The sequence below is a fragment of the Rhea americana genome, unplaced genomic scaffold (genome assembly GCF_003343005.1).
Source record: "Rhea americana isolate MKP2758 unplaced genomic scaffold, rheAme1 scaffold_446, whole genome shotgun sequence".
In the NCBI taxonomy this organism is placed as follows: domain Eukaryota; kingdom Metazoa; phylum Chordata; class Aves; order Rheiformes; family Rheidae; genus Rhea; species Rhea americana.
The window spans coordinates 2,388-22,911 of record NW_028186586.1 but is presented as its reverse complement, the minus strand read 5'-3'; the positions used below and the strand labels follow the sequence as shown (position 1 = coordinate 22,911).

Sequence of the window (20,524 nt, the reverse complement as noted above, 5' to 3'; positions counted from 1 at the left end):
AGCGATCAGCGGGCTGCGGGGTGGGGGGGAGCGGGCGGGGGAGGCCCGCGGTGGGGTGCAGCGGGCGGCGGCAGCAGGTTGCGATGCAGCGGATGGAGGGAAGGAGGTTGGGGTGTAGCAGCTGGGGTCAAGGTTGGGGTGCAGCAGCTGGGGGAAGGAGGTTGCGGTGTAGTAGGGAAGGGGAGATAGGGGTGCAGCAAGTGGGGGGAGGAGGTTGGACTACAGCAGGTAGGGGGCTGGCAGAGACCAGCGGGGTGAGCCGCTGAGCGGAGGGAGGAGCAGTTCAGCTGAATACCTTGGGAGTTGATGTGTATGTGTGTGTGTCGAGGGGCTGCTGGAAAGTGCTTGAGTTTAGGGAAATAGTCTCCACTTTTTGTAGGGAAACAACAGAAACTTGTAGCATTGGAGAAAGCATCTAGGAATGGAAGGGAGAGAGCAGACTGGGATGTGGGGATTCTGTTGGGCACAGGGAGGGAAGCAGCTAGGGATGCTCAAGACTGGGGCTAGCGAGTGAGGATTATCTTTGGTGGAGGGTTGGAGGAGGTATTGTGGGACATGCAGGAGAAAACTTTTGAGTAGTTGGAAGATGGGCTAGAAATGCATGGGGACAGTCAGGAGAAAATGAGAAGATGCTGAAGCATCTAAGGCTGGAGGCCATTTAGAGATGTAGAGTAGTGGGTCAGACTGCAGTGGCTAGAACATTTGTCAAGGATGACTTTTTGCTGTAGGACAGCAAAGATCAGAGAAGCAAGATAAAGTATGTGCTGGCAGAGAAAGAAGCTGGAGCCCCTGTGATTTTAGTGCTGTAGGCTTAACAGCACTGGAATGGGATAACTAGGAAATTTGGAGTCAAAGAGATGAACAGCTGTTGGAAAGGGAGTAGTAAAGGGTGGAAGTGAACAACGGTCTGCATAGCAGAAGAGAAAAGCATAGAGATAGAGAAAGCAAGAATTAAGAAGTTTGTGGAAAGCAGTAGGAATGTCTTGGTGAATGGAACAGGAGATAATTTTGCTACTAAGAGGAGTGTTTTGATGAGGTAGACTTAGTCTCTTGTGCTGTGTTGCTAGATTGAGATGGACGTGCTTTCTTACCTGTTGTGTCGTTGTGTTTATGTTGGTGCGTTGTGCTGAGACGTTATTCCTGTCACTTCACCACACTTGTGATTGGTGATGTCACCCCCTATCATTTCTTGACATCTCTTTGAAATATCCTTGTCCTATCATAATAGTGGTCATGGCACATAAATGGTTTGCTTCTGTCATAAGATTCTTATGGTGACCACAGATTGGGAAAAATATAGTTGTAAAAACATTGAGATAGCTTGCTGCTCTTTCACAGGATTTCTGGGAACAGTGCTAGCTGAGATAATGTCCGTTCCACAACAAGGCTTCGTTTACGCTAGCATTTTGGGTGAGGAGGTTGCCATCTGGCCTACCTGTAATACCATAAAACAGTGTCTGTGATGAGCTGGTCTTCACAGTGGCCTTTGAAATTATCAAGGGAGCTGCATTTACCTTTGCGCTGCACATTATCATACTAATGTAACACATTGAAGTGTCACCTTAGCACACTACACCAAATCGTCAGTTGAACACACAGTGGCTTTTTCATCTTAGAGAGATCCAGAACCAGTCATTATCTCAGAAACAAGGTTTGGACTGTGCAGGATCTTTGCTGTGAAATTGCAGCTGCATGTGATTTGGACACTGGTTTCCTGAATCGTACAGGAGATGATCTATATGTCTTGTCCTTTGTTAATTTTTTGCTTTTTCAGATGCATAAGTTATAAAATGAGTGTATTTCCATCTACACTTTTTCACTGTGTGGCTACAGCTGGAGATCACAGAAAGGAAGTCCATGTCAAGTGATATGGACAAGGCAAGGGGAGAAGGAACACTTACCTCACTGAATATGAGATGTGCATTAAACTAGCTTGGGAAACCACTTTAGTTATTAATCTAATAACACTAGAAAGGGAAACATTCTCTCTTTTTCCTCCCTTTCTTGCAAGAGTAGTTTTTTTTCCTGAAGGATTTTCTCTGATACTTCTCTGGATAAACGCAATCAGCATTGTGTTGGAAAACTGCTCTGTCAGTGCAAAAAGCTTGGGTATTTCCTCTATGGTCTTTTCCTGAAACATGACTATTGCTATGTTTCATGTGCTGAAAAACCTCAATGCAGAATTAAGGAGAGAGAGCTGTAGTCTTCTAAAAATACAAAGATGAGAGTGAGTAATTGCTCAACGTCTGTGTAACTTTTGAGATAGGAAAGTTATTCTTACGTCCAAGAGGCAGTAATTATCAGAAGGAAAGCAGCTACTGGAATTGCTTTTTCTAAAATTAACTGACTTGTGGATATAAAAGCCATTTTCCAACATTATATTACACTTTTGAAATAATTTGAGATGACCACCATGAACTTTGGTGACAAAAACCGTCAGTATCACCAACAATAGGATCACCTATACCTTATCAAAGTACCATTCTTGATCTAGAGATCTCTGTTAATGCCTTGGTGTTATGCTTTCTGACACGTGTAATGCTTGTTGCATTTTCTGCCATGTGACATTGGATTTGACATGTCAAACTGCAGTTCCCTCACCTTCAAATGAAATAACTTCGCATCATATGGCATCAACAATCATTGTAATCAGGAATAGTATCTCTGCTGTCATTTACATATTTAAGCCAGATCTGCCTTTCTCACCTCTTCCTTTGACTTGTCTGTTCCCTTGTTTCTGTGGTCTTCTGTATTGTAGATAACTTGAGGGATGGGTCAGTTTCGTGCATGTTTAAGTTGGAGTGTGAAAGTGGGCCATTTACTTTGTCTGTCACTTATTTATTCTTTTCTCAGTCCAAACACAGCATTGCTAATTACTTTATGGTGACTTTCAGCTCACTGCAATTCCCACTTGCTCTAATGCTGCATTACTGCTTTGGCAAAATAAACTCATAATTAGTTATTGGATTGTGATCTTGTTGTATTGACTGTTATTCTTCATTTCAGTACCTACTCTTTAATATTTCTTCACTGTGAGAGTGACAGAGCACTGGAACAGGTTGCCCAGAGAGGCTGTGGAGTCTCCTTCTCTGGAGATCTTCAAGGCCCGCCTGGATGCAACCCTGTCTAACATGCTCTAGGTGACCCTGCTGAGCAGGGAGGCTGGACTAGACAATCTCCCGAGGTCCCTTCCAACCTTACCGATTCTATGATTCTGTGATAATATAAGGTCTCATCACTTCTGATGTATTCTTGACATCTTTTCAATCCAACCCTTCCACTACTAACAGTTTCAATCTTCATTTTCAAAATCCTTTACATGCTGCTCCTTATTGATCCTTGTTTGAAGGAGGCACAATCAATATATAGACCAATGTCTCAGGAAATAGAATTCTGCAGATTACTCAAAGCTAGAGAGAGTAAATGTAAACCACACCCTTCTCCTTTTCATGGAACTGGGGTTGTTTGCTTGGAAAGGGTTTATCCAAGAGTGTTTTATTCACGTTCCATCAAGATACAATAAAGGGACAATGATGCTTTTCTAAGTTATGAAACCATTTTCTAGTATGACCATTCTCAAAATGGAGGCAGTCTTAAACCTTTCCATCTCCTTCTCTCATTACTCCATAAACTCCTCCCTCCACTTTTCTTTCTCTCTCTCTTTTTTTTTCTTTTTTTAAGTGCACACAGTCCTCTGCGTTCTGTCTTCAGCCAGACAGTGGTCTCCAGTGGGGTTATCTTGCTTCTTAATGATAAGTTAGGGGATGGCGAATTGCAGTACACATTGTGTGTTCCACACAAGACTAGAGGTGTTCTCTTTTCGCTAGTTCTGGTAGAGGAAGGAGCAAGAATTCCATGGTTGCTTCAGAGATTCTCTTGCTGTCTTTCTCTTGTATGGCAGTATCTTATACTGCCTTTAAGGCCAACAGTTGTCATGGCAGTAACTATATCTAGAACTCTGTTCTGTGGCTCTGCAGTTGTGGAATTTGTAATACATGTTTTAAGACCTGAAGGCACTGATTCAGAGTGCCAAAGTCTAGGGTGGTGGTCTTTTTTTTTTTTTTTTTTTTTTTTTTTTTTTTTTTTTTTAAAATTGGTTGGTTTTTTTTTTTGTTTTTTTTGGGGGGGGGGGTTGGTATGTACTTTGTTCTATTGGCGGAGAAGATATTTTGATTTTAACCTGTGTTTTGTATTTTGATTTTAACCTGACTAAGCGACAAATAATGTTGCACGGCTGAGGATCATAAGAAAGATGTCATTGATGACTTGGAGGCTGACTGTGATTTTCTTCCATAGTCAGATGCTCTCAGTCAGGACAAAGGCATTGGTTAATTACCTGCTTGCTCCCTACCTAGGCTGAACTTGATGAACAGCATTTCCAAGTACATCAGTCCAAGGAGCAGCAGATGTTCTGGATTGTTATCCAGGCCTCAGTCCATATTGCTGTCTGAACTTCTCACCAAGCATTGAATGCCAGAAAGCAGGTGCCTGTTCTCAGTGACTACCTGTCTCATCTTTTTCCCACCTTGTCCATGCCACTTGCAGTCATACCAGATTCCTTCACTGCCTGCTCAACTGTGAATTTCTTTGCTGACCCCTCTGAGCCTCCTAAAGGCAGTGAGGCACTGGAGACAAGTGAGCATGTGTGTGGCTTGGCTTTTTCTGATTCCTTCTCCAAAGGGTGGAGTTTTGTTTACAGAAATGCTGTCTTCGAACGAGCATGATGTGTGGGTTTTTTTTGTTGCTTTTTTGTTTGTTTGTTTGTTTTGGGGTTTTTTTTGAGTAATGGTTCAGAGCCAAAATCCTTCTTTTCAGTGATCGTGTAAGCCATAAAGATCTGAGGTCTTAAACTGGTGAGAGGATAACTGCTAGAGGAGTGATGAAAATAAAATGGAGACACCACCATATGCAGTTAGAGACTGAGGAGAAGGTGATCAATACAGGAAATAGAAGGCTTAGAAGAGCTGTTAAATACTCTTGACTGAAGCTCTTTATACATAACACAGTTTCTGATGCTGCTCTGTGTGATTTCTATTACCTTTTTCTTTGAAATTAAATTAATTGCTTTTGTTGGTGGAGTTAAGTTTCTGGAGGCATGCTCTTCTTTTTAAGAAGAGAGGTCTCAGCTGTATTTTTCTCTTTTCTTGAAGGCCTCGGTTGGCAGGCAGAGTCCAAGAGTGGTGCCATACCCAGCCCACAGTCTATGTCCTGGAGAGCCTGGCCTTCAGAGTGCAGCAGGTAGCCACAGTTTAAATATACTTCTGTTTGTTGGCCTGGTTTCCAGAGGAAACAGGGCTTGTGTGATCAGTCTGCCTCTTCCCTCCCTTTCTCCCTTAAATCTTTGAAACCTGTTAGTTGATTCTGATGGCATTTGACAGAGGAAAAAAGACATAAAGAAACCAAAGCTTCTACAAGTGTTTGTCAGTTCTTACAGTAAGTGGTAGATACCTTAAAAATGCCTGAAGTGAAGGAGAGGCTGCAGTGTGCATTCATATGTTACAATATTAAAGAATAGAGTCAGGAGAGAAAAATACCCAGAAAACCTTCAAATTCAGCTTTAAGTCAGTCATAGGACATGAACACGTAGGAAACCAGGCTTTGCTATTTAGTGGTTTTGGAAATACTTCTTTTGTTTTGTGTCTCCCAGCCCCCTCTCTCTTCTTTTCCACATAATCTCTTTCTCTGTTTTACCATGGCTGCACACACACAAGAAGGGGGTAATCCCAAGCATTTTTGTACCTGAAGATTTGGTTTAGGGTGGGACTAGTATCCAGCTTTTTCTAATCCCTGCAGTTGTGTCAATGGGATCAGCTGATCATCGACTGAACCTAGCAGAGATCCTTTCACAGAACTATGGTATACGGGAAGAAAGGGAAGAAGAAGAAGATACTCAGGAGAAACAGAAATCCTTAGAAGAGCTGGAAAAGAGTTTCAGTGCCTCTCAGGTAAAGGCAGCAAGGGAGGGGAAGGGGAATTACCATTTGGATTTTCCTTTTTTCTTTGACAGTATTGGTGCCAGAGGCCTTCCTAGTAAGAAGGTTGCTGACTTTCCTGATATGCTGGTTATAAGCGGAGCTTAGGTCTGCTTAACAATGAGGCCAAGATTTGAACTGGGATAGGAAGGAGTTAGTTTGCCAACAGATGACAGCAGTAAAGTTTGGAGTCTTAATCTACCAGAAAGCCAATTTGATAAGATGGTTTTCGCCTACCTTGCTGAAGAGCCATTAGCATCTGAGTGTATCTACAATGTCCATTTCACAGTGGAAGAAGCACAAAAAAGAGATGACTTGATCCTTCTGTGGGGTAGTCTTCATGGAGCCTTCAATGGAAAACAAAGCATAGAATTTCTTGGTGACAGATGGTCTCTTCAAGTTGGCACAACGATAGCATAGGGATTTGCTGTTTCCTTTTTTTAATATAAATCCTGTTATACTGTTTAGCACTTCCTCACCAATATGAAATCTAGAATAAAAAAAAATATGTAAAAATGCCTTTGACCATATTACTTTGGGGTAAAAGTTCTTGGATTATCCATTGCTTTGAGAAGAGCAGGTTGTGATGGGTCCTGATAGACCATGCCTCCTTCTGGCCTCTGTCATTACACAGCATTATCCAAGGCAGTTCAGAGCCCCCAGAAGAGCAGAGCTGCCTTGATTGCCTCTGCATGTCTCTGTGTTTGCTACAGCTGGTGTTGTACTTGGTGATTGTTCCATTCCTGATGAAGCTTTGTCCTCCTCTCGCTCAGAGCAGTGAAATGCCGTTCGAGGAGCTGCTTGCACTTTATGGCTATGAGGCATCAGATCCCGTCTCAGAGCAGGACAGTGAGAGCAATGATATCACTCCAAATCTCCCAGATATGACTCTAGATAAGGTAAGAGCAGCTGTCTGCTTGTGTGTACACTATTAACTTGTGCTATTGGTTATTGTACTGTCTTAGAGTTTCAGTTGTCTAGTAGCTTCTCTGCATTCAGAGGTCTAGGACTTGTATTTCAGTGGGATTTAGCTAATGCCAGGGGAGGGTACCTGCCTAATTTTGGTGTCTCAGTAAGGAATGTCAGATGCATTGGAATGTCAGTTCAGAGGAGACTAGAGGAAGGATAACTTTTAAAAAGAGCACTGTAAAAACTTTACAGAACACAAAATACAGTTCTTTGCACAAAGATGAGAATCTATGAAGATTCAGAGAAACTTTACATCTTCCCAGGTGAAGCTATGGCTCTAACTGAAGTATGCTTTACTTTAGGCCTCACCACACCCCTTTTTTAATTTAAAAATATTTTTCACTTTCTTGTTGTTGTTAAAAGGAACAAATAGCGAAGGATTTGCTTTCAGGGGAAGAAGAGGAGGAGACCCAGTCTTCAGCTGATGATCTGACTCCATCCGTCACATCCCATGATGCATCAGACTTATTCCCAAACCAGCCTGGCTGTATGTGTTGCTAATTTCTAAGTAACTGTTTTGTACTTAGATGAGAAGTGCAGGATAGGGCAAGAACTTATGTCTTTACTTTGTCACTAAGTTTCTTTGTAGTAAAAGTTCTTCACATTCTGCTGGGGCCTGTGAATAAACCAAAGCACTCATGTTTTTATCAAGCATTTAGTTAAAGCGTGATGATATGGAGCACAGGTTAGCAGAGGGATCAGGAGAAGAATTATTTTTAGCCATAACTCTTAATGTTGAGAGTTTGCTACCTGCTTTAACTGTTGGGACAGCCACACAATTGAAATGGGTTGATGAGGAGCTTTTCTTTCACTGCCAGAGTTTTCTATGGAATAATCAAATGTTAGAATTGGGCACAGAATTGCAGTCCAAAGGATCAGCACTTGATCTGATGTCTGTAGAAGAGAATGAGTTTAGCAGTGGTCTGATATATTGTGGCAATTCCTACATATCTGTGATTCTAATATTAGGAATATACAGGAAGCCAAAGTACACGAGAGAGACTCAGCATAAAGTGATTTTGCTCCTTCCTCTATAACTGCAGAGTGAGGGAGTCTGAGCTCCCCAGGTTGGTCAGTACCACCCAGTGGCAAGGGCACAAATTCTGTTGTTTAAAAGGAGAAAGTAAGAATCTGGTAAGTTGTCACTGAGGGCCGCACTTAAAGTAACTTGAGGACCAAAAATAAGGAGAGGGAATACAGAGCAAGCAATAGAAATAAACCATTTTATAGCTACAGAAAATCTTTCTTTCCCTCAAAGCAAACAACTTTCTTGCTGATGAAGACAAGGAGCCCTGTTCATCTCCATGTGCTTCCTCTATGGCTGAGGATTCAGAGGAGGATTCCATCCCATCCAATGAGTGTAAGAAGGTAAATGATCGAAGTGCATCCAGAAGGTAACTAACGCTATCTCTGCCTCAGTCTGAGGAATGCGTGGCACCAAAGACCAGTAATGTTCCCTGAGACTACCCCTTTAATTTTCTTGTGCTCACTGCCTTAAGTTTTGTGGAAGGCAGTAGCAGACATGGATTAAAAGTGTGCTTTTTGGTATGATCGTGAAATCTGTATCTGAAACTATTATCTGCTTCAGGTACAGAAAAGATCAGTGTGCCTTGGTAAGTCAAAACTGCACCCAGTAGCCCTAGAAAGGTGAAATGCTTTGCAGTATGCCCAACAGGAGCTATCTTACGCAACAGAGGAGCAGACTTCCAAATTAATTCTGAGTAGGAAGGTGGCAGGAAACCTGCTGCATTTTTTTTATCCTCAGCATTAGTTGAAGACTAGTTCTTTTCCATCTATGTGTATTTAACATTTAAAAAAAAAAGTAAATCCCTAAGGTTCCATGGTATAATCTCGTTGTTTGTAAATCTTTTGGTTACCTTATAAAATAGTCAGGCTTCCCTAGAAAGAATAGTGACAGTGGAGACTTCTGATATATAAGTAAACCTCATGCTGTGGTAGACCCTAAACCATGAAGTATATTTCAGTGCCTACATAGAGCACATTCTTTTTGGATTTACCACTTCTCTGTGATGATGTTTCAGGAGATCATGGTTGGACCTCAGTACCAAGCTACTGTTCCCATCCTCCACTTAAACAGACACAGTGAAAAAGGTGAGGCAGCTTACTTTATGTATCTTGTTTGGATGTAGGGCTGCTGGTATGGGCACTTCATGGGGCTCTGGTTTACCAGTTCAGTTCCATATCTCTAGGTTTGGCACTTCTAGGTGTTGATACCAAAAGTTACAGCTCTATCAGAGCTAGCTTTAAACCAGCTTATTTGAATATGGCTAGTAGTACATCTACAGAAGCTTAAGGGCTCAGTCAAAACTGGATTGGTTTGACAGGTATGGAAGGGGGTGGTCACAGTTGTAAACAAAGAGAAGGGAATACACTACTTGAGATATTCTAATTTATTTACTTTTTTTCTAATTTTCTTCTAATTATTTCCTTACATCCTCATTAACAGGCAAAAGTTATTTTCATCCAGTATTCCGTGGAGTTGGTCAGTTTTCAATTTGGTAGGGTGTCTAAAAAGTAGATGGAGGTGACTTGATTGGCAGATTGTGTCTAATAATAGTGCAGTACTACCATACTAGCACCAGCTGGTTGAGTTTGTGAAAAAGGTAGCTACCAGAAGGCCTGCTCTTTAGAAATGACTTGATTCCTCCCTGGTTCTTTTAGTGTAGCAGATTCTAGATGAGTTAGTTAAGGGAGATAAGTTACCAGTTTTTAAAACAGTTTCAGGCTTATTCAATACAATGCTCAGAATTTCTTACTGTTACTGAATAAGGAAGTTTAGGGTGCTTTCAGCTTTCTGTGTTGAAGACACAGATTTGGTGCTTATTCCCTATTGCCTGCATGTTTGCATCAGCGTGAAATGAGAGGAAACCAATAACAGATCCAGTTGAGGTCCTTTTTGCACTCTATGTACTTCCTCTGACCTGATGTTAATAATCCTGCAGGGCAGGAGAGAATTGGTTCCTTTTTCTTTTAGAAATAAGTGAATAAAAAATAAAATGCTTGGTAATGTTTTTGTCTGAATAGAAAAATTTCTTTGACTTATGCTGATTTTTATTGCAGAGTTTTTTTTTCCTCGCTTCTCTTTGTGCTATTGCTTCACTTAAACACCTCTCTGCATTGTTACGTGCTGTGTTCTTATGGACTAAGAGCTTTGAAAGCTGAAAGGGGCAAGAATCACTTAAAAATGCTGCTGCTATTCTGTGTGGGTGGAGGAGCATTGCAAACTAGCATGGGGTAGGACAGCCTTGCAGCTGCTTAGTTTTTTGTCTAGGGCAGAGAGAGAGTCTGCAGCCTAGGCCAGAGTCAGGAGGCAAAATGCTCTGCCTTCACGTTGGTGGTTGTAAGCTATAAGCCAGGCTGGACTCTAAGCAAAGATTTACTCTCTCCGTCTCTCAAAAGCAGTGAAGTTCTTTGTTTGATTAGCTTATTTCAGTATTTTGTTCTGTTAGTGTATGAGAATGAAGATCAGCTGCTTTGGGACCCAAACATACTGCCTGAGAGAGAGGTTGAAGAGTTCCTGTACCGTGCAGTGAAGCGGAGATGGGATGAGCTGTCTAGCAACACCCTCCCAGAAGGAGAGATGGTGAAGGACAATGAACAGGTAAATACAGAGGCTTCCTGCAGCCAAAAGATAATCAAATGATGCTGGCATAGTACATAGTGGAATGCTGCTGTTGGAGATGGAAAGTGTGAACAGGGTACTTCTGAGCTGTTGAAATGAGGGGCAGGTCCTACAGAGATCCTGAATGAGACGACTCACTTAAAAGAGAGTGAGACCTTGCTCCTGTGATCCTCTCCTGCTTCATGGATGAGTGAGAGACTGCTTCTCACCTGCAGGCCAAGGAGGCTACTCACCCTGCGCTGTGCAGTTTTGAGGAGATAAGAAGTGGCCATGGTGGATCAGACCGCAGGCTTGTCTAGCTTAGTATTTTTTTCTCCAAGGCAGTTAACAGCTACTTGTGGAAAGAATATAACAGACTGGCCAAAGTAGAGGGTAGATACTGTTCTGACTATATTCCCCAAATAACCTTAAAAACTCTGAGCCAGTGCTTGCAGCAGGATAATACTTTTGGACCAATCCTCTATAAAATTGTTAGATTCTTTTTGAAGCCAGCAGAAGATCAAAAGTTTGGCAAAGAAACTTCAGAGCAGTTCATTCGCCTTTAAATTAGCCAGATTAGATTCTCTTATTAAGACCTGGTATCTGCAGAAACACAGAGGCACTAGTACTTAGAGCTGCTAGTAGAACTGCTTCTGTTCGTTTTCAGGGTTTATAATTCAGTACCCTGGATTATTAAAAGTGGAACAATCTGTGCTGGTGGTCAAGATTGGGATAGTTTTTATGTGGTTTCTGGGGGAAAAAACATGTTTTACAAGGCAGATAAAATGAGCAGGTTTGCTTGTTGCTGTGGCACATGCTGTCAGTCATGTTTTCTTTTGTTTCCTAGGCTCTATATGAATTGGTTAAATGCAACTTCAATGCCGAAGAGGCACTACGGCGGTTACGGTTCAATGTGAAGGTTATCAGAGGTGAGAAACTGTCATATTTGGATTCTACCCCAAACGTCAAGGTACATGCAACTTTTTCGAGGTTTTATAGATATCCTTCAATTCATCTTTCCTTCTGTTATAGATGAGCTTTGTGCCTGGAGTGAAGAAGAGTGTAGAAATTTTGAACATGGCTTCAGGGTCCATGGGAAAAACTTTCATCTTATCCAAGCAAACAAGGTAAGGATGCTTACCCCTGCATTGCACTAAGACGAAGGGAAGGAGGCATGTGCGTTTGCGCCAGAAATACGTTTTGAGCCTTGACTAATGCAGGAAGCTTAGGACTGCTGAGTTCCAATCCCAGACTTTGTGTTGACTCATACTAGCAGGTGATGGGCTGTTCACTGCCCTGCTCTGCCTTATTTTCCAGGTGGGAGAAGTCACAAACAACACTGACCTACATGAGTGATGTCAGTTAATTACTGATTAGCCCTTTCTGGAGTCTCAAAAGTTCTTTCCAAACTCTCAGCCCTTGCAGTACTTCTGTGAATGAGTGAGTTGAGCATGTGGATGTTTTGTAAAGTCCCCTGGGGTCCTCTAGAATGAAAGATGTTTTTGTAGGGAGAAGTGGGCCCCAGGACATTGCTGCTGTGCTGGGAGTTGGCAGAACCAGAGAGTCCAGTTCTACCACTGATTCATTGTGGGCATGTTGACAATGGCCAGTGAAAATGGATGGAATTTTGCTCTCTTGTTGTTAACTGTGCTACTGGAAGCGCAGGGAAGTCCTGCGTAAATGTACTCTGTGTGAACCCACACTGGGGTCTGCAAGAACAATTATGCACCATGGGGAGTTGCTTCTCCAGGCGATACGACCTTGGAAATTTCAGTATCTGCTTCTATTCTGCAGTGTAGATGTGTCCACAGTGACATAAATCACTGTGATGCATTTAATTTTCTGTACTGGTAAAATGGCAGAACAATCCTTGCTTTGTGAGACATAGCTTGATGCTTGCAGTTCTGACTATGATGTTTCCCCTCAGGTCCGCACCCGGTCAGTAGGAGAATGTGTGGAGTATTACTACATGTGGAAAAAGTCAGAGCGCTATGACTACTTCACTCAGCAGACTCGTTTAGGAAGGAAGAAGTACGTCCTCCATCCTGGAGCCACGTGCGTGGAATATTCTCACACTAAAATTAGTAATACTGACTTCCTAGTGAAGATCTCTGCTGCAAAGCACCTCTACTTTAACAGCTGTGCCTTCTGCTCTAGAAGGGTGGTAGCGTGGAGAGATGCATTGTGTGTACTCAGAACATAGACTACCGCTGGTGTGGAGAAGGGTGGCAAAAGCAATTATTTACTAGGATGTGGACATTCTTGTGTCAGAAAATACTGTTTTGTTTCAGAAAAATGTGTTCACAAGAAAGATTAAGGTCAGATAAAGATAGATAAAGATCAGATAAAGAAAGATAAGGTCAGAGATTCAGTACTGATCTCAAGAAATAACTCAGTGCAATGAAGTTTTGGGAAGGGAATTTTGTAAGTGCAAAAATATTCTGTTTCTGAAAATTTGGAGCCTAAATTAATTTTTTTCTTTGCCCACCACCGTTTGAGGTAGGTCGTTCATTTCAAAATCTATGCTAATTACAGCAAATACTATTCAAAGAAGTTGAAACTGAAATGTTTTTAAAAGATCAAAATGAAATATTTCAGTTAAATCAATTAAAGATCTTAGATATTAGACCATGAAAATATATGAAATCTTGGCTTTTTTTCTCCTGACTGAAGACAGGAAAATATCTGAAGTCTCAGAAATTCCCTCAGGGTGGGAAATTCTTCTTCTTGTCTCTTTGCTAGCACACTAACATTGTTACAACCCATTGCAGTCATTCTATGGAGATGACTGTTCCCTGGGGACAGTATTTGACCATTTATTACATTATGGAAGGGGCTGAGGCTTATGGAGATGTGGGGGCAGGCAGAGCTCTTTGTTTTGGAAAGCTGCAGAGCCCATGCTGGCTTAACATGTGCTGGTCTTAGCCCTGCTGACTTAATTGCAATCACCTCAGTGCAGAATCTAAATTAGGCTCTGCAGACTAGGAGGGGAATGGATGTTCATTCTGGTGAGGCCCTTTCAGCCCCATTGCTTTGTCTGTTGGTGGGTTTTAATCTTGATCATTGTTTTCCCTGCCTGCATCTCTCTGCTTAATGGATGGTTGCAATACTATCTGTCTTTCCCCACAGGGATTTCACTGACAATGACTTGGATGGGGGTGAAGTAGAAAATGCTAGTCGTTCTCGGAGCTCCCCGCCAATTCCCTCTGCCACTAGCTGCCTGGACTCTCACTTTGGTCAAGATCAGCTAGCAATTGAGAGTGCAGGTAACTTCTCCTTCTTTCCTGTCTGTCGTGCCTCTCAGCAGCATACAGCCTTCTTTGCCTTTCTCTTATCTCCATGATCCAGCTGTTGCTCTTCTTCTCTCACCTTGCCATTGTGTTTGCTTTCTGTTCTCCATCAAATACCAGTCCAGTACAGCTTGGTGTGAGTAAAGGAGACTTGTCTGTCTCTGCAATGACCAGCAGTGATCTTAAAAGATTTGGTCCTGCTTCAGGGCACAGACACATGACCTAAACAATTCCTGAAGTAAGGGAATTTGCACTACTTCAGACACCTGAATTAGGTATTTGCTTCCAGTACACTCACTTTAGTTAGTGGAGACAGACAACTCCTCCAGACACTGGTTTAGGGCACTACAAATCATACTGTGCCTGTGTACTGCTTTCAGAGAGCTGGTCTTTCCTTCTGCTAACTGCAAAGGCAGGACTCCAAAGTTCTGTGTAATGCACCCCACCTTCCTAAGGTCCCTGTTCTGTTGTTCAGTGGTGACCCTGTCAGGTGGAGCATGAGGTTTACAGACTGTTGTTGGAAGAGCTAATTCAGACTGGCTCTGAGAAGAATTTTGGCCTGAAATGGATTAATCCCTTTTCACCATTTTACCACAGACTGGGGCTTTGTGTAGGTACCTCCCAAGGGGTGTAGGCTTGGGAGGACAGGATTAGGGGTTGGGCATGTCTTGGAATGTCTCTGTGAGATTTCCTTTAATTTCCATAGAAACACTGATGTCCTCCCATCTGCTGGCTGTATCTTGGTTTTCTTCAGTAGTTGCTGGTGGGGATCTTCATTGCTACAGTAAAAACACAAGTGGCTATGCTGTATTGTGCCATCAAATTCATGTTGTTGTGGTTAGGTGGGATTGAATTGAGTTCTATTTTCATGTGTTACAGACTCACTCTAGTTTTCTTTCACTTGCTGTTCCTCACCCTTTCTCCCTGCTTGTCTGGCTATCCATCTCCCATATGTTTCCCTCTTTTGTGGTATGCAGAGCCCCTGAGCGTGGAGAGCACAGCCTGCAGCCTGGGCAGCATGAGTGAATCGGGGCAGGGTTATGAGTGCAGTACTCCTTCAGAGACAAATTGTTCCTTCGACCCCACAGAGGAGACATCGTCAGGCACCATCTCAGCTCCTTGCACACGACATACTGTCAACCCCTCAGAAACGGGGCTCTATGCTTTGCCACCAGCAGTACCAGGACTAGCAGAAAAGCAGGAGACGTTGCAGAGCTCTAGTGAGACGATAACTATGGACTTCACTCTCCCTGCAGATATTAATGAGGATTTGCCTTTAATTGCTGGCCCTGTGGATTTGGACAGAGACCCAGAGGCAGTGGTGGCCCCTGCGCAAGTGTCCTTATCGGTCACAGATTTTGGCCTCATTGGCATCGGAGATGTAAATAGTTTTCTGACTGCTCATCAGGCCTGCCCAGCACCTGTGGCTCGGTCAGAGCCTTTGTCACAGTGAGAATCTCCAGTCACAAACTTCTCACAGACCCAGCAAGGACTTTGACTTGACTGAGTGAAATCCTGGAACTTCCCCTGTTCCATTGGGATGGTTTGGAGCTGTTGGTCGGAGTCCGTCTTTCCATCCTCCTTGATCCAAGGCTACAGTGAAACCAAACACATTTCTGCTCTAGTGTTTTCTGGCACAATCACACAAAGCTGGTGGCTGGTTTAAGTGAGGGGAAAGCCCATGACCCCCCAGTTCATTGCCCATATGTCGCCCCGGGTAATGCCAAGCTGTTCAAAGAGTCCCTGCCCTCAGGACAGTGGAATTGTCCTTTGGCACCAGTGGAACAGCCTGGTACAGGGAAGATTTTTTCAGAACAGGGATATATCATGGGCACTTCAGGGGCTGGGGCAGAGGATGCAGTCTGACGACCTGAGAGCTTAGGAAATCAACGGGAAGCACAGTCCACCCAGGCTGGAGGGCTGTTTGCCTGCAGCGATGGGCATGGTGATGCCAAAGGAAGATGAGTTGTGGCTGTTCACCCACAGATACTGTGTCGCAATAGAAGTCACTCTCACTGTTCCTCTTCTTACAGCTACCTTGCACCTACTGAGCTGTGAATCGTGACAGGGATGCACATTGCTGTTTTCTAACCTTTTTGAGCTGTTCCTGTCTGTCTGCCCACACCACTGCCAGCTCTAGATAAGATGTGGCCTCTTCCAGCCCTTTGGCTAAAGCTTCAGGTCTTGGAAAGAGGTACTGCGTGGTGAAGTAGCATTGTGTGCACTTAGTCCTTCCCACCCTTCCTTCTAGTGCTCTGCCGTCGGCTGGGCCATGGAGAACTTGTACTAGAAATAAAGGGAGTGTATAGACTGACAAAGTGATGTTGGCCCTCAGAGTGCTGCAGTGCTCCCACTTGTGTTATTGGCAGTGAAAGACTTGACCCTTCCTGGTTCTGCTGCAATACAAGAGGGTTAAGTGAAGATAAAAACCTGTGCAACTTAGCAGCTCATTCCAAGCAGGTTGTCAGCTGTGAAAGAAGGAAAGAGGAGGACCAGAACATGGGAAGGGATGGCAAGAAGGGGGTGGTTCTTACTCTATTGGATGACTGAAGCTAGAATCCTGAATGGGAGAAATGGAGAAGCAGAAGCTGCTTCTGAGCAGAAGATGTCTGTAAGGAGGTAGCTCTCACCAGCTGTTCTGTCTCCAGCATGTGCCCTGCGCCTCTCTGGAGCAGTGGTATTGAACCTGGGCAAGCTGGAAGCATGCATCCTCAAAAGGCAGATGGGCTTGCAGCCCTGCTATCTCATTGGAATGGGTGGGATTTACCCATAGCAGGACTGTGCATCCTCATTACTGGTTTGTGGGAGCACACTGCACACATCCCAGGGAGGAGGTTTCTTAGCTCCAAGGGCATCATGTCTAGGAAACCTGTGCTAGCAGAGACCAAGGCAGGAAAGCACACCAATCCCTGGGCTTCCCTGCCCCTTTCTACCCCACTGTGCTCTTCTGAGATGTCACAAAACGAAGCTCTCTGTTTTCTGAGAGAAAAGTAGTGATGTTTCGAGGTGGTGACAAAGGTGGCAATGCGTGCCAGTGAGGTGGCCAGATGCTGGCACACGGTGTTGGAGTCCAGAGCTTCTTAGCTTCCCAGGTGTGTTCCAGATCTGGGGTTTGCCACTGGCTTAAATTCACATTCGCTTTTCCCTTGTGCAGAGAACACTGCCTACCAGCTTGCTGGGCAGTGCTCTGATGCAGATGTTCCCCTCCTCCAGCCACTTTTTGCATTTGGGAAAGGGGCTTGTGATGAGATTTTTGCTTATTTTGGTAGATGCCTTCTGGTTGTGACCTTGCAGTTAGTTTTGCTGTCTGCAGACTTGAAAGATGACTAAAACCATTAGCCTGGATCTTCCCCCTTACCCAGCCATGCGTAGATGTATTCACCCCTGTAGTGTGAGCATGGAGACGGCATCAGACAGCTTCCCAAGATGACTTAGCATCAGATCTTGTCTTATTCCAAACCCCAGATCTGTTTTGCCTGTGTTGGCAGGGATTTGTTTTCGTCCATGGCCAACTCTGCTTAGAGGTGCTGAGTCCAAACACAGTTGTTTTGACCAGGCATCACTTTGTGAAGCAGATATGCTAAATCTGAGGTCTCTACACTGGCTGCTCCCAATTGCTGGAAAGAGAGAGCAAATATTCATGCTTGCTCCATAGTGGAACTTCCCCAGGCTGTAATTCCCCTTTTCTGGGGGAGAGAGGAAGCTTCCCTGGCTGAAAGGAGGAGGCAGGGGGAGAGAATCTGGAGCCCTCCCAGGGAGGGCTAGGCCTTGGCATCTCCTCTCCATCTGTCAAGAACTTCTTTAGTTTTCTTGAAACCATTTTTACTTTGGTTTGTTTCAAGCCCTAATGACAGGAGAGGGGAGGCAGAAATGTTTCTTATTTATGTTCTTCAGTGTTGTTTACAGATTCGCATGGGGTCTTTCAACATGAGTATGGCGCTCTTTCCATATAACATTTTGGGAAAGGGGTGGAAAGGGCTGGGACAGGGAGGGGGGTCACTTTTGGTTTGGGATTTTTTTGGTTGTTTTTTTCTTTTGGTTTGGGGGTTTTCTTTTTCCTTCTTAAAAAGCACATTCACTTTGAGCCACTCTTAATGCTGGACTCTTTTCCAACCCCCCCCCCAAGCCCTACACTGTGAAGTGATACTGCCTTGAAGACCCCTCGCCGTTATTTATTTAATTAAAAACCTAATTTGAAAGTGAGCAGGAAACCTGTCTTGTTTGTTTTTTTTTTTTTTTTTTTTTTTTGGGGGGGGGAGGACAGTGAGGTGTCACAGTCCTGTATATCATGATGGCAAAAGTGGGGAAAGGGATCTTTGTCTTTTCTGTCTGATTCTTCCCCTACCCTGGGGAAGTGCTGTGTGCACAGAAGAGCATTTTGGAAGCTGTAGACAGAAGATGTCCTTGTTCAGCTGTATGTGATCTCTAAGAGAAAGAGCTTCAAGGACAGGTTGTATGGCTGAACACTGATTCAGGTCTGTCCTCTGGGAGTTGGCAGATCAGGTAGCAGTCTTGGAGCCCCTGCAGGATTATGTCCTTCCATCTTGGATGCTCAGATTACCCACTGATGCCTGCATCAGAACAGCCCAGGGAGTCCTGGTATATTCCTATGTAGAAGCTGAACTTGACCTGTTCTTTAACACAGCTAGTTCTACTTTGTGAAGAGCATCTTCATCCAAGGATCAGTGAAGAACTGGTACCTCCAGCCTGCTCTGCACTGCCCAGCTCAGGTCAGTGGTGAGATACAGGTGGTCCCCATGGCAGGAGTCTGAGTGAGCCAGCCCCAGTGACTGCTGTTCTTTGTCGCATGAGGGTTTGGGGCTGGTTCACAGGTTACCTGCTTTGTGTTGCTTGGCCCCTGCTCTCCTCGCCAAGCCAGGAGAGATCTAGTCCCAGGTAGATACAGTCCCTAGCTGAAACATCCGGTCCCCAAACCCACATTAGAAGACCTTCCAGTGCTTCATACCAGAGATGCCATCATAGCCTGGAAGGAGGCCCAGCTTCCTTGGCTTCATTTACCCTCCCAGTTCTGTGCGTAGAGTGGGAGGGAGCTGTTCATTGCTCTTACAGGTGCCCTGACTCCCCTGAAACTATGGCAACACTTGGAGAGTCAAGGTGTGTGTGGGGGTGCCTATCCACGTCTCACTGGCTTCAGCCAGAAATAACATCCTGGAGGTGAGGGAAATGTTCCTGCTAGAACTGCTTTGTATGCTTCTGCAGGAAGGCTTGTTCCTCACCACTAACAAAGCCCCTCTGTTTTGTCAGAAAACCCTTGACTTTGGTTCCCTGCACCAGCTCTGATGTCTGTTACTGTCAACCCCTTTGGTCTGTGGAGCACTCCAAAAATCGGTGCAGTGAATTGGATAGTGCCTGAGGCCAGCCCAGATCTCTGGGCAGTGATGGGGAGGAACACTTGGACTGGCTGGTTGCTGCAGTGTAATGCTATCCTCCTTCTGTGACTGGACAGGTTGGACATGCTCTCACCTTCTGTCCAAAAGGTTTGGGGTGTGAGAAAAGGGCTCTCAGGACTGTTCTGCTCCTGGGTGCTCTCACTCACAGTCCCCTGCCCAGCTGGAAAATTCCATCCCTCCTTCCCCCCCCTCCCCCCAATCAGCAGAAAATGGGCAAACCAACCCTTCTCTTTTGGAAACTCTCCATCCTCTGCATTTCTTGTGGCAGCTCAGCTAGGTAGGGCAGAGGTGGCTGCCTGGCAGAATGCGGGAATGCAGCTCTTGTGCCTGGTGCCCCATGGCTGCAGCAGGGTATGAGAGGAGCAGAGCATCCCTGCTGCAGCAATGGGAATAGCCTTTGGTGTAGTGTAGCACCCTGGGGCTCGGAGCACAGCTGGAGCTCATCCTCATCTGTCCCTGAAAACAGGAGGGCCTGATAGCAGCTACTGCATCGGATTCTGGACGTGCAGGCTGGCTCCTGCTCTGCTGCAGCAGAAGCCAATGGTGTGAAAGTGGGCACTTCCAAGGGTGCAATAGACAGGAGGATGTTCCCTGCTTCCTTTTTGGCCAGGAGAAAGAGGCTTCTTCAGGAGCAGAGCTGGGCTCAGCCTGCAGCAGGAATTCAAGATTTGTTCCCTGGGCTTTTCTGTCACTCTCCTGCTCCAGCGTCACAGTGGCCCACCTGCCCTTTGCTGCGAGATCTGTGGTGGCGTTAGGATGCTCTTTGCATTCGAATGTCCTGGGCGGGGGAGAGCTGTGTTTGTTTTTCAGGAGGCAGCGTATTAACAGCCCTTGCAGAAGGCAGTAAGTGTTTTGTGGGAATTTGGCAGGATCCAGAGAACCCAACAGCCTGCTGCTCCATCCCCTCCTGCCACAACCCTGGCAAGGACCTCTGGGGTGCATCGCTCAGCCCCTTGTGCAGGACTCAAGAAGCTGCAGCTCAGAGGGACAGCCAGAATGCCAGGGCAGGCTGCTGGAAGCACCAGCCCTGCTGTGTAGTCAGTGCCCAGGAGCGCCCAAGACTGGGATCCATCCCAGGTGCACAAAAATCTTGCAATAGAACCATAGTAGGAAAACATCACTTCTGGGAGTCTGAAATGTTGTTGCAGAGATGTTTGGAAACTGGCAAACTCATTACTGAGTCGGAGGCTGAACACAACTCAATCCTCAACTGCTCCCACCTTGTCTTCTTGCCACCCCCAGCTTTGTCCCAGCAACTTC

General features: G+C 44.7%; 1 protein-coding gene across 1 annotated transcript; it reads left to right on the top strand.

Annotated features, from left to right (window-relative positions):
- Positions 1–1,790: 1,790 nt before the first annotated feature.
- MIER2 (MIER family member 2) lies at positions 1,791–18,064 on the top strand. The gene is made up of 14 exons (XM_085315993.1): positions 1,791–1,864; positions 5,151–5,238; positions 5,379–5,433; positions 5,794–5,945; positions 6,746–6,871; positions 7,305–7,428; positions 8,200–8,309; positions 8,984–9,053; positions 10,412–10,563; positions 11,411–11,492; positions 11,596–11,690; positions 12,491–12,618; positions 13,693–13,829; positions 14,831–18,064. The coding sequence occupies exons 1-14, from the start codon at positions 1,791–1,793 to the stop codon at positions 15,304–15,306; spliced, it is 1,869 nt and encodes a 622-aa protein (XP_085172119.1). The 3' UTR covers positions 15,307–18,064.
- The last annotated feature ends 2,460 nt before the right edge of the window (positions 18,065–20,524 follow it).

Coding starts and splice junctions, on each gene's coding strand:
- MIER2 (XM_085315993.1), top strand. CDS start 1,791: ATGAGTGTATTTCCATCTACACTTTTTCACTGTGTGGCTACAGCTGGA. Junction 5,946..6,745: donor AGAGTTTCAGTGCCTCTCAG/GTAAAGGCAGCA, acceptor CCTCTCGCTCAG/AGCAGTGAAATGCCGTTCGA. Junction 6,872..7,304: donor CAGATATGACTCTAGATAAG/GTAAGAGCAGCT, acceptor TGTTGTTAAAAG/GAACAAATAGCGAAGGATTT.